The 20,845-nt window shown below is 37.5% G+C and overlaps 1 protein-coding gene across 8 annotated transcripts in view; it reads left to right on the top strand.

The window, feature by feature from the left end:
* UBN2 (ubinuclein 2) overlaps nucleotides 1–20,845 on the top strand; it is a 76,785-nt gene that overhangs the window by 45,037 nt on the left and 10,903 nt on the right. For 5 of the 8 annotated variants that reach the window (XR_016394275.1, XR_016394274.1, XM_022580074.3 and 2 more), the window contains 8 exons: nucleotides 947–1,065; nucleotides 1,573–1,686; nucleotides 2,269–2,412; nucleotides 3,140–3,190; nucleotides 5,507–5,549; nucleotides 9,633–11,183; nucleotides 17,375–17,606; nucleotides 18,036–18,125. Coding sequence is in view for 6 of the 8 variants with exons in the window: in XM_022580074.3 (XP_022435782.1) it covers nucleotides 947–1,065; nucleotides 1,573–1,686; nucleotides 2,269–2,412; nucleotides 3,140–3,190; nucleotides 5,507–5,549; nucleotides 9,633–11,183; nucleotides 17,375–17,606; nucleotides 18,036–18,125 (2,344 nt within the window). In the remaining 2 variants the exon portion in view is untranslated. The remainder of the gene's footprint in view (nucleotides 1–946; nucleotides 1,066–1,572; nucleotides 1,687–2,268; nucleotides 2,413–3,139; nucleotides 3,191–5,506; nucleotides 5,550–9,632; nucleotides 11,184–17,374; nucleotides 17,607–18,035; nucleotides 18,126–20,845) is intronic. The other 3 variants (XM_089917337.1, XM_022580084.3, XM_089917338.1) reach the window with 3 other exon arrangements.

The following is a 20,845-nucleotide window of genomic DNA, read 5'->3' as shown; positions in this document are numbered from 1 at the left end:
ACACTGTCATATGTGCAATAACATTTATTAATTGGTATGCATGAAATAAGTAAAATGCTTGTTAGTAATATTTGTATTTTGTTTTTATTAATAAAATTAATGTTATTAATAAAATGTTTTAATTTGTAAAACACACCTGCCATAACATGATAATTGCATTCCTAAAAGTCTTCTCCTTACCAAAAATCACATTTTAAACACAGTTGTGTCAGTAAGAAAAGCAAAGTCTAATATTTCTGCACCTATGACAGTAATAAAGAGTATGTTCTAAATAGCTACATATATATTTTGTTACTTGCAAGATGAAATAAATAAATTGATTGATTAAAGCTGTCAGATACAAACCTTCTTTTCTTTTTGCCCTGAACTGACGTGAATAAGAGTCTCCCATTGTCCTCTTTCACTTTGGCCTTGACCTTGCATTTTTGCTTACAACTTAAGTCACAGTTACTAACAATAAACAAGGAAACAGGATGCCAACATTCTGTTGGTAGTCACCAAACCAAACTGTGCATTCCAGTCCTCCAAAGCAGGATCTCTTCTTGTGGTACTAGTTCCCCATCATAATGGGGATTAACTGGTAGTAGTCTGCACAGTGTAGATTTTGTTCTCTATTTAATCATTTTATTACAGTTAAAGTGTCCATATAATTTACTGGAGTATTTTTAAGAGTGTAATTGAGCACTATTAATAATTATGCTGAGGCAACAGGCAAAAACTGGGACTCTGCGTGGCTTTCTGGGAAGTAGGGTTATCCTAATTTTATTATATACAGTGTGCATTATGAAAAGTCAGCATTTTAGAAGAAATGTCCATATTTGAATATGCTAACATTTCAAATGTGTGATCAATATCTAAAACCCAAATTTCATCTTCTGAGGATCTGCTTGCAAAATAAGTTTTGTAAATATGTTTGAAAAAACTTTCAGTGTTTTTTTTTCCTCAGGATGATCGTTTAAGAGAACCTCTGCAAAAACTGAAACTGGCTGTTAGCAATGTCATGCCTGAACAGCTATTTAAATACCAGGAGGACTGCCAGGCTCGTAATCAAGCTAAGTGTGCCAAGTATGTACCTCTTCTATTTGGACTGGCTTTTGCATTTGAGAAATACTTGTAGCTGTTAGAGATTGGTCTTAAGTGGACTTCATCACCAAGTAGAAATCCACATAAACCACTGAAGTGGTATAATTGAATATATTTTCTAAATGGCAAGTCACTTCCCACTCAACTGCTTTGGTGTGAAAGGCAAAAGGTCTTTTGATTTAGTGTATGGATGTGATCAAAGCTAGAGCTGACACTGGTCAGACATTTCACATGTTGACCTACTTGACTGGTTGAAGTTGGATACAAAAGATAAGTGTTCATGCCTTTATATTAGAGTTTGAAGACCTTATTTACCAGAGCGCTTTATAACGCACTTCAACTTCAAAGTATTATGTGGAAAGGTAGACTCCTCATTTACCCTGTCTTTTGAGTTAACATTCAATTAAGCAATTCAACAAGTATCTAAGGAGCATATTATAGGCAGTGTTGGGTTGAAACTTTGCTTCATAAAATAGTTTTCATTTTTAGGTTTCAAACAGATGAAGAACGAGAAAAAAATGGGTCTGAGGAAGATGATGATGAGAAACCAGGGAAACGTGTCATAGGACCAAGGAAGAAGTTCCACTGGGATGACACCATTAGGTAAGATTCAACCAAAACCTTCACTTTTAACCAAATAGCTGATGCAGAAGTAAGGTTTCTCATAAAAAGAATCGATAGTAAATGGAAAACTAGATAGAAGCAACCAAAAGTTAGTGTGTAGGAAAAATTTATTCAAGAGAAAATTAATTTGGTTCTAATATCCTTAGAGTTCTATCACTTTTATTTACCTATAGTACTTTTTATAAGTTAATCTTATTATTGAGTAAGTCATACTGGTTTCAGAGGTGAAGTACTAAATATATTTATATAACCAGTCATCTTTCTTACCAGTATTTCTGTACTCCAAGTGGAGGGTTTAGTTGTAGGACTATCCCTTTTAATCTTTGGTGCCTGGATTAAAGGTATCAAAGGAAATTATCTCATATTGGAAATTTGGCTATAGTACACCGAATGATATATGTTAGAAATTATCTATCTTCATGTCATCTTCTGAATTCTTCAGATAATAGTCTTTATTATTGCTGTCAGATTTATGTGCTTTTAAAAAATCTGTTTCAAGCTTAATTTTCTACAATTTTGCAGTCAGATTTATATATAAATATATATTTTTAATCTGTTTAGAACTTTGTTATGTAACCTTGTTGAGATCAAATTGGGATGCTATGAGTTAGAGCCAAATAAAAGCCAGTCTGCTGAGGATTATCTTAAATCCTTTATGGAGACAGAGGTGAAACCATTGTGGCCTAAGGGCTGGATGCAGGCAAGGTAAGAAATATGACATCCTAGATTTTATTTTACTTTTTTATTGCTGTTATTAAAGACATATACACACACATATGACATTCATTTTCCTAAGAACCTAGTGTGTTTAACATTCTTTACAGTCATCTCAGATGATGTCTGCTTTGAAAGCTTCACTCACTTAAAAGACAAAACAGTTAGTCACATGGACATAGAGATACACATAAAGGTGATTTTTTTTTTTTTTAACCGACCACTTTTTCTTTTTTGCACGTGAATTTCCTAATAAGAGAAAAGGGGAGGGGGGAAGAAAGTTTTGAACTTTGGAAGGGGAACTTTATATGGGTATCATGAAGATAAGTAACTGAGCACAAGATTTAGAGTGTAGAAAAAGAGGCACAGCCTTAGTGCTATTGAAAATAGTCAATGTAGAGTGGTATCTCTAAAACTAAGTGTAGCCCAGTTTAAAGAGTTAAGTAAAGAATGTTAAAATTAATAGACTTGGCTGTCTCAACCTGTCATCCTGAAGTATTCATCTTAAATCAACAGAAATCTGTTAAAAGATTTAAATAAAGAGGTAATATAACATTTCCCATAGAATAGGTTATTGAATTTACTGTACCATTATAAGTCTTTATTTGGTAAAAAAGCAAATAGTAGCCTATTGAATATTAAATGATTAAAATGACAAAGTGATTATCATGTTATTATCTGCTGTGGAAAAATAATTGTGTCCTTTTAATTTTTCCAGAATGCTTTTTAAGGAAAGTCGGAGTGTACATAATCATCTTACTTCTGCTCCGTGAGTAAATGCAGACTCCAGATTTCTTCATTTGTATTTATTCACATTATGATATTTAGTAAACAAAAATACCATTTATTAAATGCTAGGTAAAATAGAACTTAAACATACATTTATACAATCTCTGTCTTACCACTGCTTTTTTGTTTTTAAAAATCGTTTAAACTGCTGACTCTGTAGACCTCAGGACATATTTATCTATTAAAGAACTTCTCAGGCTAGCCTCTAAAAACTTGAATCCATAATGTAACATATTGGCCTGAGATCTGGTAGTGAGGAACCATGTAAACAGGAAGGCTCTAGTGGTTTCCTTTGTTCCTGGAGGATCTGCCCTCCAGTTGTTTTGTATACTTTTTTCTTTCCCTCTTAATGACCATCTACAAAGGTAATCTGTTATCCTCATGCTTTCTAAGACAGTTCTGTATATATCCTACCTAGCCTTGCCTTGCAGTGTTTTATTCTACAAAATTAACATACTCTTCATGTCCTTCCCTCTGTCCAAAACTGAATCTTTCATTAGTGATGTATTGATAATTACTAAATAATTAATTTAGAATTAATTAGTGAAAAGGCAAGGGTCTCTAGTGAAAAGGCAAGTTTTTTCTGTGGTTACATTTTTGGGTGAATACTGGTTAATTTGACAAGGATTTTATTTTTACCTACAACTTAAGGTCTCTAGTGAAAAGGCAAGTTTTTTCTGTGGTTACATTTTTGGGTGAATACTGGTTAATTTGACAAGGATTTTATTTTTACCTACAACTTAAGGCTACTTCTCTATTGCCTAGAAGTGTAGTATTAAGGGTTAATAAAATATAAAATAAGCAAGTCACTGAGAATTTACTGAGCACTCTAGTTCAGTATTCCACTAAGAGATCTGGTTAACATCTGGGTAATGTTACAAAATTCCCCCTCTCCATGTATACAGTTATAGTAGGTGGAATTTTTTTTTTTTTTTTTTTTTTTTTGGCAATACGCGGGCCTCTCACTGTTGTGGCCTCTCCCGTTGCGGAGCACAGGCTCCGGACGCGCAGGCTCAGCGGCCATGGCTCACGGGCCTAGCCGTTCCGCGGCATGTGGGATCTTCCCAGACGGGGGCACGAACCCGTGTCCCCAGCATCGGCAGGCGGACTCTCAACCACTGCGCCACCAGGGAAGCCCCCTGTAGGTGGAATTTTTTACAGCTTTTAGGAAGGACACTTTGTTAGTATACCATCAGAGATGTATTGAGTTGGTGTGGTTTTCAGATCTTGCTAGTTTTGTTGTTTTGGGTATAAATTTGGAGTAGTTTGGTTTCATACATTATAGGTTTATTTTGTTGCAGGTGGTTTAGATATCCCAGGGTGGGGGGTATGTATATTTTTCATGCCTTTATATGTATTTGTGTCAATAATATTTCAGGCCTTTAATTTCCCTATAGTTCTAAAATCACGTTACAATTCAAGTATAAATAATTCATTCCTTTAATTCTAAAGCAAGTGTTTACATAGATCCTTTACCTCAGTTTTTTTTTTCCTTTTTTAGTAGCCTCATTATTATGGCTTTATGTTTCGTTTTGTATCAGAAAGTAGGAATCTGTGTGATAATATGGGCCTGAAAGTCATGAATATTACTGTTGCCTTAACGAAGTTGTAGATTGTAATCAAGATACCTGTTAATTTAATTGATGGCATTTTAACTTAGTGAAGTCGAAATGTTCTGACATGTGAGGTATTTTAGCTTTTCAACCCTTTTTTAATCTTCAAACATTTTCCACACTGGTTCCCAAAGGTTCCAAGGATCCATGGTATTTTTATTGCGTTTTTTCTGTCATTTTTATCTAAATTATTATGTTAAAAATAATTTTCTTTAAAAACTTGAGGATTTTTTGTTTTGTTTTTTAAACAGTATCTCATTTACAACCTCTTAGCATGGTTTAATTTGAGTTTAAAGTTCCTTGAAGCTCTTATTCTATAAATAATTACAAATTCTTACCAACTCTTTGAAATAAGTCTCCTTAGGCAGCTTTGTTAGCCTGTTTTGAGTTATTTTAAATTTTTTTTTTTAGTATTTACATTTAAATTTTTAAAAAACTATCATCCACATTTCACATTTTACTAATGGTTTGGCCTTTATTCTAGTTAATTGAAATTGGGGAACATGTTGCTGTATATTCACATATAAACTGAGCACTTATATAACTTATATATAGTTCCTTCAGAGAACTTCCCAAATAGAAGAAATTATTTACCCATATAATTACAAGATTATATGTTACAATTTCCTAATGAGTGACTTAACTGCTCCTGAAATGGACTCCTTTTTAATCTTTTCTCTTAGGGCAAAGAAAAAGGTGATTCCTGCACCTAAACCCAAAGTGAAGGTAAGTAATGAACCAAATCTTTAATTAGTGATAATTGGTGACTGTTGAAATACATCCTTATGATGAAAAGGTTATATGGTATTTCACATGTATTTTAGGTACCATACTCTTAAGATGGGTGTTTTCAAACATTGTAAAAATCCTAAAACCATTGTATTTGGGAGAAGAGATGACTTTGTGGCAGTGGGAAATTTGTATACATTAGTTAAATTGTAAGGCTTATTACTACTTAGAAATGTTGAATAAAATATGACAAATATCTCTCAGAAGCATCGCTGAGGTTGCACATATAAATATGTAAGAGAAATTCCTAAGGCTCAGAAAAAAGAAGAAGCTGCCAGAGTGTTTGTTAATCTGTCACTGAAACTTTAGTTGCCTTTAGGTGCCTTTGCTGATTTCTATCACCTTCTCAGAGCACAGTAGATAAGATTTTCTTAGACTTAAATAGGTTGGGAATTGGAATGAAACTCTCCGTAAACCTGGGACTCTCAAAGGATAACATTTTTAGTAAAAGAAAGAACTGGAAAAGAAATCCATTCACCAGCGGAAAGACTAAGAAATTTGTGTATCTTGGCCTGGGTTCTGGATTAGGAGAAGAAATCCTCCCTGAAATTTTTCTCTGGATTAGGAGTTTAATTTACACAACCTGCATGAACTGGGAAAACCTCAAGCTACGAAAATAACTTAAAGTTGTTAGATTAGTATTAACCCAGGGCACTGGCAAATCACATTCACTCTTTAATAATGTACCTTCATCCCAGGCCTCAAAGGCTTATCACATATATACTGTGTCAAACATGAGTTTACAATCTGAAAATACAGAATACGTGAGGAAATAAGTTACTGTGAGTGAGTCAGCGGAAATAGCCAACAGAATTAGATCCCTAAGAAGGGCAAGTGATGGATTTATTAGATTTAGAACATAAAGTAACTTAAGTTTTTTAATATTTAAAAAAGTAGAAGGGGGGACAAAAAATATCCGATCAAAGTAGACAAAGCAGAGTTGAACCAAGCATAACCTCTAGAAGTGAAAACTATAATCATTTGAAATTAAAATTATAATGAAAGCCCACAACTTGTAGGTTTTAGACTTTTCCCATAGTCTTCATCTCTTTGAATAGAGTTTCTTTGCTTGTGAGGTTAGGGCCAGAAGGTCAACATTTGCTACTCCGTGGTCTTCTTAATTTATTATATTAGAGGCTCTTTGAACACAGATTAAATAGTCTTCTTTTTCTTAGTTAACCTGCTTTGTCTTCTAATCCAAATAATATGGAGCCAGTATTTCATTAAATCTATTGACTTCATGCTTTGTTTTGACATTTGACTTTATTTTTAAACTCCTAATACCCACCATAAAGGGTTGGTTAAATTTTGATACATCTATTTAAACATATGATTAATTTACCAGAATTCTAATAATGGGTGTGCTGGGATGGTACAGGGGAATTATGTTTTGTTCCTTTCTTTGTGATTAAATTACCCTTTCCTTTTCCCCAAATGGAAAAACTGTATTGCAGATACGGTTTTTTCCTGCCCTGCTGACCTTTAAATACCTATTTCAGTTGTAAAGGTAATATAAGGAAATGCTTGCAGGAGAAAATGCAAACAATACAGAAAAGTAAGAAGGAGGAAAGTAAAAGTATCCAGAAATTTCTGCTCACACAGAATAAAAAGCTCCTAACTTTCTGGTACACATCTGCCCTCCCTTCTTCTGGCTGTCTGTCCCTGCCTCCCTTCCTTCTTTCCTTCCACCCATTCATCCATCCATCTAACCATCTATCCATCTGCCCATCCAGTCATTCATTTATCCAGATTGAATTAAGATTTATATAAATGGAATAACCTGCTTTTTCGGCTCAAATATATATCCTGAACAATTTACCAATATAAATCTACACAGTACTCTCTTGGCTGGATTTACTGTTATTTTTGTAAAGAAAAAAATATTAAAGAAAAATTAAAAGAAAGTTACTTAAAATGGCAATTCTATACTGGTAACACTCCCAGTATTATTTTGATACACTCCTCCACTCTCAGTTTCTGTACTTTTTATAGTAATGCAGCTTTCACTAATCATGTGATTGGTTGGCCTGTCAGTGCAGTCATGTCTCATCTGCATTAGCTGTTCATCTTAGCAGACAATTTTGATCTTAATGTAGTTACGCTACAGACTTCTAAAAGGTATTGAGGTTTTCAATCACGGCTTTTTAGAATAGAAGTTTAGAGAAATTGCTAAGAAAGAGTGTAGTGACATTCTTAACAGAAATAAGAATTTATTATTCTTATTTACTCTAATGCCTTAGAAAGTAGGTGGTAAAGACCCTTTCTATCCATGCTTTCCCTACTGTAGTTAGAGGAAGTGCTGTCATGGCGTAAATTAATGTATAATATAAGGGTTTGGGTTTATTTGGATTTGTCTGTTTTTAGGAAGCCAATTGAAGAAACTTTGAAAAGATTTTTATGTAGTTTTATTTCTTCTTAATCTTAAATATGAGTCATGTACTTTATATAAGAGAAGGATACTTTTTTTTTTTTTTTTTTGCGGTATGCGGGCCTCTCACTGTTGTGGCCTCTCCCGTTGCGGAGCACAGGCTCCGGACACGCAGGCTCAGCGGCCATGGCTCACGGGCCCAGCCGCTCCGCGGCATGCGGGATCCTCCCGGACCGGGGCCCGAACCCACGTCCCCTGCGTCGGCAGGCGGACTCTCAACCATTGTGCCACCAGGGAAGCCCGAGAGAGATACTTTTTAAATTCTTTTGCTCTTTGAATATTTTAAACTGTGCCCTAATTCTCGTATCTCTTCCTTGAATTTTAAGAAAGTTAATTTTTTTGATAAAACAGAAAATATTCTCTCTTTAGGCATTCCAAGTTTTAATTCCTAATGCTCTTGCTTTCTTAGCATAGTGCCTTGCTCATAGTGAATATGTGTGGAATAAATTACAAATGACTTTTACCAAAATGAATAGAAAAGGTAATTTAAGTGTGCTTGAATTGAATCTTCTGCCAGTTTGATGTACCAGTTTCTCTATGCGCTGCCTATGGGTAGCTGTAGGACAGGCATACAAAGAGGCCGAAATGCAAGGAAGCAGAGAGTGAGGGCCAGTATCGTAGCAAACCATACTATACGAGATGGGTAGAATCATTTTTATATATAATTAATTTATTTTTATTATTTATTTTTTTAATTTTTGGCTGCGTTGGGTCTTTTTTGCTGTGCGCGGGCTTTCTCTAGTTGCGGCGAGCAGGGGCTACTCTGCGTGGCGGTGCACAGGCTTCTCATTGCAGTGGCTTCTCTTGTTGCGGAGCACGGGCTGTAGGCTTGCGGGCTTCAGTAGTCGTGGCACATGGGCTCAGTAGTTGTGGCTCATGGGCTCTAGAGCGCAGGCTCAGGAGTTGTGGCTCACGGACTTAGTTGCTCCCTGGCATGTGGGATCCTTCCAGACCAGAGCTCAAACGCATGTCCCCTGCATTGGCAAGCGGATTCCTAACCACTGTGCCACCAGGGAAGTCCCTGGGTAGAATCTTAAGATTCTACCTTAAGATTCTATTTCCCTGGCGGTCCAGCGGTTAAGACTCTGCACTTCCACTGCAGGGGGCTCGGGATCAATCCCTGGTCGAGGAACTAAGATCCTGCATGCTGCACGGTGCGGCCAAAAAATTTAAAAAATACAAATAAAAAAGATAAAGGCAGAAGTTCTCCTAGGTATAAGGAGGATAAAAAGAGAATAGTCTCTGAACAAATGGATTCAGAATAGTATCTGAAGATCTGATAGAGGTGGGTGAGGGGAGAGGAGGTTTCAATAGACCTAGTATATGAATGTTCCTTTGGCTTGGTTTTAAGCCTTCTTAGAATGGCTTACTAAGATGTGGCAGCTGTGTGCAATACATCAGTTACTTTGGCTTTTGAGGACAGTTCAGTTAGGAGCTCTACCCTCTGGAAAATTATTTTGGTTTTTACAGTCTCTAAATAAGATTTCTAGTAGAATTTTAATTATGAGAATTCCTTTGTCCTTTAAAATCTAATACTTTGTAATTTTTGATTAATCATTTTTGTTTTTCCAACATAATGCTGTTTATGCTAGGAGTGTAGTCCAAAAAAGGACCAGAAAACTCCTGCATCCTTGGTGGCTTCAGTTGGTGGCCCTTCAACGAGCTCTAGCACATCTGCTGTGGCCTCCACCAGTTCTAGCTCTACACCGGCCCAGGAGACGATCTGCCTTGATGACTCACTAGATGAAGAACTTTCTTTTCATCCACCTGCACTGGATCTTGTTTCTGAAGCTTTAGCTGTTATCAACAACGGGAACAAGGGCCCTCCATCTGGCTCAAGGATAAGTATGCCAACTGCAAAACCTCGTCCAGGACTGAGAGAGGAAAAATTAGCAAGTATCATGAGTAAACTGCCACTGGCTACTCCCAAAAAACTAGATTCTACTCAGACCGCACATTCATCAAGTCTTATTGCTGGCCACACAGGGCCAGTACCAAAGAAACCCCAGGATTTAGCTCATACTGGCATCTCTTCAGGCCTTATTGCTGGTTCTTCAATTCAGAACCCTAAAGTTTCCTTAGAACCTTTGCCAGCCAGGCTACTTCAACAAGGACTACAGAGGTCAAGCCAGATTCATGCTTCTTCCTCTTCACAGACCCATGTCTCCTCTTCTTCCCAAGCCCAAGTTGCTGCCTCCTCTCACGCTCTGGGAACATCAGAGGCCCAAGATGCTTCTTCGTTAACACAAGTAACAAAGGTGCACCAGCATTCAGCTGTCCAACAGAACTATGTGTCTCCATTACAAGCAACTATTAGTAAATCACAGACCAATCCAGTGGTGAAATTAAGTAATAATCCCCAACTTTCCTGTTCATCCCCACTTATTAAGTCTTCAGATAAGCCACTTATGTACCGCCTTCCCTTATCTACTCCCCCACCTGGAAATGGTTCTCAAGGGTCCCACTCCCTGGTTTCTAGGACAGTACCTAGCACCACTACCTCCAGTAACTATTTAGCCAAGGCAATGGTGTCACAAATCTCCACGCAGGGTTTCAAATCTCCCTTCTCAATGGCTGCATCCCCAAAACTTGCCGCATCTCCAAAACCTGCCACGTCTCCTAAACCCTTGCCCTCACCTAAGCCTTCTGCCTCACCCAAGCCCTCTCAGTCAGCTAAGCCTTCAGTATCAACTAAACTTATTTCTAAATCCAACCCAACTCCCAAACCTACTGTATCCCCAAGTTCTTCCAGTCCAAATGCACTAGTGGCCCAGAGTAGCCACTCTAGCAGTAACAACCCAGTCCATAAACAGCCCAGTGGAATAAACATCAGCAGACAGTCTCCCACCTTGAATTTATTGCCCTCTAATCGCACTTCAGGCCTTCCATCTACAAAAAATCTTCAGGCCCCTCCAAAGCTAACAAACTCATCATCCACTGGAACTGTCGGCAAGAATAGCTTGAGTGGAATTGCAATGAATGTACCGGCCAGCAGAGGTAGCAACCTTAACTCAAGCGGAGCTAATAGGACTAGTCTATCTGGGGGAACAGGAAGTGGAACACAGGGTGCTACTAAACCGTTGTCTACTCCACATAGACCATCCTCTGCCTCAGGGTCGTCAGTGGTAACAGCCAGTGTGCAGGTATGTATGTTAGATGCATTCACGTGATAAAGTGTAAGATGGTGTAATTTCTCTTGTGAGTCAATTTAATGACTTTATTATAATATCATCAGTTGTTTATGATGACTTATAACTTATGGATGTTGACATCACAGTGATGGAGACACCTGGGAATGAAATTTTTGTTGGGATGTGGATTTTTTTTTATTACATGCTTGCTTTCAAAATTTTTTAAAAACACAACTAAAATGCATATTTAAAACTGTACCTTATCAAAGTCCAGAACAAAACAGTCACTTATGATTTTGACATACCTTCACATGTCTCTTCTTTTCCCCATCCTAGTCCCCTTTCTCCTGCCAACTTTCATAATTTTTTTTTTTTTTTTTTTTTGTGGTACGCGGGCCTCTCACTGTGTGGCCTCTCCCGTCGCGGAGCACAGGCTCCGGACGCGCAGGCTCAGTGGCCATGGCTCACGGGCCCAGCTGCACTGTGGCATGTGGGATCTTCCTGGACCAGGGCATGAACCCGTGTCCCCTGCATCGGCAGGCGGACTCTCAACCCCTGCGCCACCAGGGAAGCCCCATAATTTTTTATTTAATAAAATTTAGACATTCGTATTATTTTTTCCTCTAACCATTTGTCTTTTCGAATAAAATTTTTATTTTGCACAAATTTTAGTTATTCATATATAATTCTCTGTCAAGTTAGTGTCAGTAATCCATTTATACCACACTTTTCCCATTTGTGAGTTTTTAATTTAAATTTATCTCTCATTTAGCAGGAGTACCTAATTCAAGGAATCTTTTCAAGAAGGCTAATGTGGAAGCTGTTTTACTTTAGCTCTTGCATACCTGATAATTTCTGTGCTACCACACTTGAGTTGATAAAGACTCTTGGGTCACTAACTCCAAGTTTTGTGAATACTGCTCCACTGACCCTTACTTACTAATTAAGGTTATAAAAGAGTATGAGGCAATTCTGACTTTTTGTTCCCTTATAAGTAATGTGTTTTCTCTGCCTAAATGCTAATCACATTTTCTCTTGTTTCTTGAAAATCAAGTGTTCCCAGGTAATGGCTAGGTTTATCTAGTTTTCATTAACTGTGTACCTAGAAAAATGGTAACATCTTTCAATCTCAGACCTGCCCATTTTTTCAGCTCAAGAATATTTTGTTCTATTATGTTTTCTGATCCATTGGCCTAGGTTTTTTGAGAACTCTTTAGCACTCATATATTCCATCTCTCTGCCTTTCATATCATCTTCTCTGTTATTGTTTCCATCTATCTGCCACTTCTTTGTATTCTGAGGCTTTCTCAGATTTGTCTTCACTTTACTGATTTGGTTTCTTTAACTTTTTTTCCCTTCCCCTGAAACATAATCCATGTTTGCAGTAGGTAAAATTCAGAAAAAAAGAAAAGAAAAGCCACCCATCATCCCACCAGTGTTGATACTTTCCTGATAACTTTTTTAGACTCTTCAGGAAAGTGGATTTTACGTAATATTCTGTTTCATAAGAAGCTTTAAAAATATATAACATTTTATGATGTTATCTCTTAGCTTCTCAGTTACTCTTTGAAAATATGACTTTTATTGATTTCTGAAATTCTGTTGTCTAAGAAAGTGCTCTAACTTTGTACTGCCTCTTATTTATGTGGAATAGGAACATCTAATGAAATACGTTTCCCTTGGTGTCTGTAGAGGGTCTCTGCTACTCAGTACAAGCTAAGTGTTGGTATTCAATATACACTTAAAACCCAAATCATCACTCTGCCTTTACTAAAGTAGGCTTAGGAATGAATGAATTCTAGAATTCTAATATAGAACAAAATTCAATTAACTGATACTTCATTAACTGAAATCTAGGATAAATAGATGTTTTATCTATATGATTTTGCTTTTATCAGAAATTAAAAAAAACCGATTAGGGATTGTATGTTAAAATTTAAGTTATAACTAAGGTCTAGGAGTTAGTCCACATTCTTGTTTTATTATCTTTATTAAAATGTTGAGTGTTTTTGAAATCAATCTTTAATTTGATCACAGGAATATGTGAGAGGATTATAACCAAAATGGCAGTTCCGTGCCCCAGATCCTCCTTCCTAGTGTCAACTACTGTTAACTCTCTTAGCTTTTTCTCTTGTGTTTTTAAAAATTGTGTTTTCAAAAAATAAGAATGAATGGAAGACTATTTATTTTAGTATTATCTTTCAGCTTCTCATTGTGATATAAGGCTTTTAGCTCACTTTTACCTTCCCATTTTCTTCAAAGACTAAAATTACAACTTTTGGTTAAATCTGTGACTATGTAAAATATTGTCTCTGTTGAGCTAAGTGTCATTAACTGTGGTTTCAATTATAAATTTTGGACTTTTTTCCTGTAGTTAAAAATTGCTTTTTTTCCACTTGCTTTGTTTTCTTTGAATTTAAAGTTAAATCTCCCTCTGTCTTTTGTCATCTCCAGAATCTATCAGTTCTTTTTTTTTCCTGGAAACCTTCCTATATTTGATCATTTATCCCTGAAGAACAACTTGGTTTGTTGTCTACCAATTGGTTTGTTGGCAAGGAAACTATGTGGCAAAATTTGTGTTTCTAAAATATAACTACTTCCTCCCTGGTTTTCTTCCTCTCCGAATGGCTTTCTGATTTGGAGACCTTAGTGTTCCTGCCTTCATATCGGATCCTTTTTGTCTTTCTTATTGGTTTGACTGAGGAAAAGATCAGTAATTGAATAAGGTTGTTTCTAACTTTTGGTCAACCTAAGGTTCTTTTTTTTAACATAGCATCTCACTGAAGTCTTATCAGCTACCTTGTGGCCTCTAGATCCTATCCTTCTAGCTGGCCAACACTAAAAACAGGTTTCCTATCTATGCCTATAAACTATTCCACTCCTTTCTGAAAGACATCTTTAGCTGTTTGCAGGTGTGAAAATGACAGGTCCTAAGGTTAACCAAAGTTAAAGTCTTTCTGGGTTCACATTATTATCTCTACCTGCTTTTTATTAACTTGCCACTCAAGGCTTTCGTGTTCTTTCTTGCCCTTCAGCTTATTGGTTTTCTGTGAATCCTGTCTTTGCCACTTTATAATTCCCAAAATAATTCACTAAGCAAATGTTTACTAAGTGTTTAATGTGTGCCAGGCACTCTTCTAGGTGCTGGGGAAATGGGGTGAATCAAGATCCCTCCTCTCATGGGGGCGTATATTCTAGGTAGGAAGATAAGCAAAACACAAGTATTTAAAAATACTTTAAGCGCTATAAAAGTAAAATAAAACAGTAATATGCTAAAGTGTGATTGCTACTAACATGGATCAGGGAGATGGAGAAGGCCTCTTTGACGAGGCAACATTAGAGCTGAGAATTGAATGAGCAGGAGCCAGCCGTTTGGAGAGAAGAGCGAACAGCCCAGGCAAGAGGGGGATGGTAGATGTGAAGACGCTGAGATAGGAGAGAGCCTGACGACCTGCAGGCCTGCATGGCTAGACAGCAGGGAAGGATGGGGAGGTGAGGAGATCACAGATCAACTCCAAACCATGTGATGGAGGACCTTGTGGGCTACAATAAGGGCTTGGGCTTTTACTTCTGTTCAGTGGGAAGCTGTTGGAGGGGAGTGGTATGGTCTGATTTATATTTCAAAAGATCACTCTGGGTGTTGTAGAGAATGGGGGGCAGATGTACTCACCAAAATGAAACACGTCGTCAAAAGAAAAATGTAATACCCACCACAGGAAGAGCAAGGTGCCCGTTCATATTTTCCCCTAGGAATGAAATGTGGAGGCCATGGAAACTATTTTTGATTACGGGGCATTATCCCGAACTAATTGCCTACTGCATGCTGACAGCTTCTCCTGTGTGCTTCCAAATGGTATCAACAGTGGGATATCCCACTTCTGGAAGGTCTCCACCTTCTATGAGAGAAACTTAGATACTTAGGTAATCTGGTGTTTCACTTTAGCTTTATAAACAAAAGTGGTTATGGAAGGTTTTTAAAAGTACAGAATGTTAGATAGTTATGGCGTGGTGCCATTTTTTATTGCTAACACACATTACTTAATTGTGAAAGTTGCCCTAATTTGCATTTTCTGTCAGTTTAATGCTTCCATTAGCCTCCTCCAGAAAAGCATAGAAGAGTTCTCCTTATTAGCAGTGTTTCATGTTCCTCACTAGGGGGGCTCCACTTGGGGCACATGGCCTTGGAGTGTGTTCCCCATATTATCCTGAGACTAAAATAGAATTACGATTAGAAAGAAAGAACCCTTGTTAATTCTTAAATTGATGCTGGATCCTTTTTTTGCTTCAGAAGCATTGTTGTTTCTACCTTAGTAATTCTTTCCTAAATCACCCATTTTGTGTATCATGGTGGGCACAGTAGAGGGGAAAGACTGGCAAGTAAGAAAAATAGTCAAGTCCAAGCGTAAAGTGATAAAGATTTGTACTTAAGTGTGGGAGGAAGTTGCGATTAAAAAAAAAAAAAGATATGTTGACTGCGAGCTCATCTTGTTCTTCATTTCATGATGCTTAAAAACTAAGGTTTCAAGCCAGAGTGGTGGCAAAGAATGAAACTACTGGTCCCAGCGTTCAACATGCACGAGAAGGAAGTGATTGTAGCAGATGATGGGTTCAGTTCTGGACATGCCACGTTGGCGCGTGTTAGATATCCAGGTGGAATTCTTCACTAAACTGTTAGCTAAGCAGGATTGGAACTCAGAACTATAGGTATAAATCTGAGAGATAAATAAAGGAGATAAGGGAAGGCTATTGGAGAACTCGTGGAAAAACCAGAATAGAAAGCTTTTGGAGGATGTTCTTCATTTCTTTTGTTCAGCAGTGCTGTGGACCATTAAGTGTATAAACATATGATATAACGTGGCATTTTTGCATGGGAAAATCACCTACCTTGTTCTCATACATTAACTAAGAAATAAAATGATTAGCCCTTGATTAATAATATTTACTGGTAGAAATAATCAACATATAAAGTAAAACTGACCATAGCTAATGCTTATTATTGATTAACAAATACTCAGAGAATTCAGTTTTCTTGACCAAATTTAGAACTGTAAAGTTTTTTACCGCAGAAATTTTGAGTTGATAAAATAAGGCTACAAAATTGCAGAAACTATAGTAGATAATGTCTGATACTGCGAAATTTTGATTATAATCTTTGTTGATAAGTACACATAAAAAAAGTCAAAATGGGAAAAAAATTATTTAATTGCTTTATAGAAAAGTGTTCAAAGAATTAAATTAGCTTACTAGAGTATATTTAAGTAATTTGTCCATGAGAGCTCATGAGTGCTAGCGTATTTCTAAACACAAACATGGCGTCACAGCCCAGGTCCGGGAGTGTCAAAACACTCTCTAATTTACCTTTTGCCTTAGGAGTCTAAGTTCAAAAAAGTAGTGGAATTGGAAACCTCTTTCAGGGGTTTACGAGAGGCTAGATAATGTGGAAAAAGGAGGCTGTCATTCAGCAAGTTTGATAATAAAAGGAAGATCCATAAGTCAGGTTTTTGCTAGGGGTTGGGGAAGAGCCAGGAATAACAGCGTGGTTGTAAAACAGTGTAAGAGGACTCTATATATGCGAAGGCAGAGGAAATACGGAAAAGGTGCAGTGCTTGATATTTGTCACAGAAAGTTCTGCATGGGTGGGATTCGTGGCATAGGTCAGGTGTTCAGCTTCTGACGAGGAGGCAGGTAAGGCTAATGATGAGGACACAGGATGGCTGCTATGATGAAAGTACAGGGTATCAAGTTGGGGGATCTGAGAGAGTAATAGTCTAGAACAACAGCTGCAGGTATTGTGTCGGAAAAGACTGTAAGGCAAACAGTAAAATTACAGAGCATTTTCAGAGACCAAATTGAAATTTTATGGAATAAAGTACCAGTGTCAGATCTAGGGGCTAAGAGCAAACATGGAAATCTAAGGTCAGAAATGAGTTGATTAAGAAAGTGAATGGGTGTTAATATAGGCATTGCAGTAACAGTTAAGAAATCTAAACTGGTGATGAAGAGCTGAGTAGAAGTATTTCCAAAGTCAGTACTGGTCACTCTTTGAAATGTAATTTATGCTTCAGTCTTCAGTTCTGTCTCCGAAAGTTTCTGTTAGAGCAGATGTAAGACATAGTCTCGTGTCCATGAGGATATTAAGTACAATAAATCAATTCAGGTTAAAGACTTGATTTCTTATGTATTTTGACCCCTGGTTTCTGCAGTCCACAGCAGGAGCATCATTATTGGCTAATGCCTCACCTCTGACTCTCATGACATCACCTTTGTCTGTAACAAATCAAAATGTGACTCCTTTTGGGATGCTGGGTGGCCTTGTTCCAGTGACCATGCCCTTCCAGTTTCCCTTGGAGCTACTTGGCTTTGGAACGGACACAGCTGGAGTGACAGCCACCTCGGGATCTACCTCAGCCGCTTTCCACCATAGCCTAACTCAGAGTAAGTGCGGCTCTTTTATTTACTTGGCTACCTAGTTTGATAGAACAGGAAACTTCACAAATTTATACTAATTGAGAGTAGTCCAGTTGGAGTTAGTGAAAATTATAGAATTTTTAAAAAAGAAATGTAGTTTATTTCATCTATATATATAAAATAAGTCAAATTACTGGACTCTGAAATTTTTTTATAGTTTGTAAGTGAACTATCTATTCCACATTTCTATCTTAATGAAATTTAAAAGAGAGAGTCAGATTTGCCGGGTTATTTGCATACACATTTATATTTATACATGTAAATATTTTTTAATGTATGTGCTCTAGTTTAAGAAGTCAAGGTCTGTGCTTGCATTAGATAAACTATTTTCATTTTTTATCTAAGAGGGCTCAAATCTTAGTTTTAAGATTACTGACAAGTCTGTTTTCCTCTCAGATTTACTAAAGGGTTTACAGCCAGGAGCTCAGCATTCAGCAACACTTTCCCACTCACCTCTGCCTACACATTTACAGCAAACATTTAATGGTAAGAAAGCCACCTGTTTCTTCCTCTCTTTATTATTTATACAAATTTACAAATATATATTTTAAGTCTTTTCTGAAAACCATGTGAGGGAATGACAAAGATTGGAAAAACTAATTTTCATGTGACTGAATCCTTATTGGCAACAAACACCTTACAGAAAGGAAATAGGTAAAGGAGATCTTTTATTACATGTGCAGAGAGCCTTTTTGAAGGTGTTTGTTATATGGAAATGATGACAAAGAATAGAATTCATAGGACAGTGTACAAAAGTCATGTCCGGTAATTAATCATAGTTGACCTTTATTGAAAGCTTACTAAGTGGACAGTCTTGTGACTACTTACATGTATTAGCTAATTTAATCCTTACAACAAACCTGTGAATGAGATAACAATCCCCATTTTACAGATCAGGAAACTGAATCAGAGGTAAGCAACTTGCCCAAGATGATAGGGTAGTAAGTGTTTAATCTGAGATACAAACCCAGGAAGTCTGACTCCATGGCCTGTATTCTTAACTATTAAACTTCTCTGCCTCTTAGCCGTGATTAAATTAACGTGATTTTAAACTGTACACGTTATATATTTGCAGCCCAACTAGATCGCTCTGAAATCTGAAATTGGATAGTGGACACTGGACACAACACTGGCCTCCAGATTCTTGCCCTCACCAGCAGTTGACCCCCATAGAACGCTGATACTGTTCTGAAGGCCATTTTCAGGATCTGTGAGCCGCTCGGCTGCTCTCTTAACTTTGGAAGTTGACTGGGGCCTCACTATTCTTTTTGGCCACTGCATTTAAAATTATTGTTGAACAAGTTTACAGTTGACCACAATGTGGAAATCGGAGCTTTAGAACAATCTTGAGGCAATAGCTTGTAATTAATCCTCTAAAACACCTAAGTGGTAAGCTGCCCCAGACTCTCCCTTGAGAGAATGAATACAAAACCACAGTTGTGCAAATGGGGGACCACAAAGTAGGCACAAGTGTCAACAGTCCTGATCTTCCTGGGCTTCTTGATTAGGTTTAAGTGCTTAAGGAAAATTGCCCTGTGACTAAGGCAGTTCCACCCTGGGTATTGATGACAGCTTGGTAGGATGAGTCCAGCTTAGAGCTGTATGTTTGAGGGCAGACCGGTAGAAACCTGCAAGGAATTAGACACCTGGGATTCTTGTGGTTCAACATGACCCCAGTATTCCAAGTGTAGGTACATTATCTTGTTTTCTGGCCAGCACCACTGTTCCAGAGGGAGAAAGGAAATAAGACTGTCGGTATTTTCCAAGTAATTGAAATTTAAAAGTTTATAATTTTTCATTGTAAAAACATTTTAAAGTATGAGACACTAAATTTGAGAATCAGGCTGGGATTTTTGAATTCTAGGACTGCCGCTTTGAGCAAGTCTAACTTGTTTGACCTTCACTTCCCTTGCTTGTAAACTGAGGACAACAAGATGTTTTTAATAGGCTTCTTATGAGAATTTAACAAAAATATTTATTTAGGGCTTCCCTGGTGGCGCAGGGGTTGAGAGTCCGCCGGCCGATGCAGGGGACACGGGTTCGTGCCCCGGTCTGGGAAGATCCCACATGCCGCGGAGCGGCTGGGGCCGTGAGCCATGGCCGCTGAGCCTGCGCGTCCGGAGCCTGTGCTCCGCGACGGGAGAGGCCACAACAGTGAGAGGCCCGCGTACCGCAAAAAAAAAAAAAAAATTAAAGCTTCTAGCATGGTACCTGGTGCATAGTAAGAGCTCAATTAATGTTAATTTTCTGACCTTATCTAAAGACTGGGGTCAGTAAACGTTTTCTATAAAGCTGCAAATAGTAAATAATTCAGGCTATGTAGTCCACATAGTCTATCACAACTACTCCACGCTGCCATTGCAGTAGGAAAACAGTCATAGACAATATGTAGCATGAGTGTGGCTGGGTTCCAATAAAACTTTATTCATAAAAAGAGGTGGCAGACCATATTTGGCCCACAGGCCATAGTTGCCAAACCCTGGTCTAAAGAATTTCACTGTCCAGTTAATATGAGTATTTTATTTTGGTAATTAACCAAAGCTGCTTTGAGCAAAATCCCACTCTGCCATTTTATGAATTCAGTTATGCCTCAAGTCAAATCATTTCTGTCTACAAATGCAGGAGTATAATACCACATTATAAATGGAAAAGTCAGTTCCTTAGATGTTGTCACCAAGTTCATTTTAATAATATTCTGTTTATACAGCTTTTGAAATAATTGTCTTGTTTCATTGATACATCTTTTCTTCAGTGGAGGCAGTTTTTTTGTTTTGCTTGTTTCACCCGAGTAACTTAGGTTTCACACGAGTGGACTTAGCATTGTGACTTTTGGGGTCTCCTCCAGCCTTAGGATTGTTACTGAATGCAATAATTTGTTCCTTTACACCTGTGTATTTCTGCCCTTTGTGCCTCCCTCTTTTTCTCTCAGGCCTGGTGGGGCCTTAATTTTCCTTGCTAAGGCAATGAATGATCTATTAGAGATTTTCTGTATATTCTGTTGTCTCTAGAGGTCACTGGGCCCTACTCATGTCCAGTTTAACTTGAGTGATCAGCATTTTCCCAGTAAAAGTTACATAGCCATATGTAAAACTAAGAAACCATTGTTCCCAGTAGCAAACTTTCCTACCTTTTACAACTTTTGCCAGGTTAGGACTAAAACAAAGACTCAGCTGGAGTTTTCACTACCAGTGTGGTCCAATCATTTA

The sequence above is a fragment of the Delphinapterus leucas genome, chromosome 9, assembly GCF_059928025.1.
Source record: "Delphinapterus leucas isolate spDelLeu-1000000601 "Yukka" chromosome 9, BTC_Dleu_Yukka2, whole genome shotgun sequence".
NCBI classification, from domain to species: Eukaryota; Metazoa; Chordata; class Mammalia; order Artiodactyla; family Monodontidae; genus Delphinapterus; species Delphinapterus leucas.
This window is presented reverse-complemented; position numbering and strand designations above follow the sequence as displayed.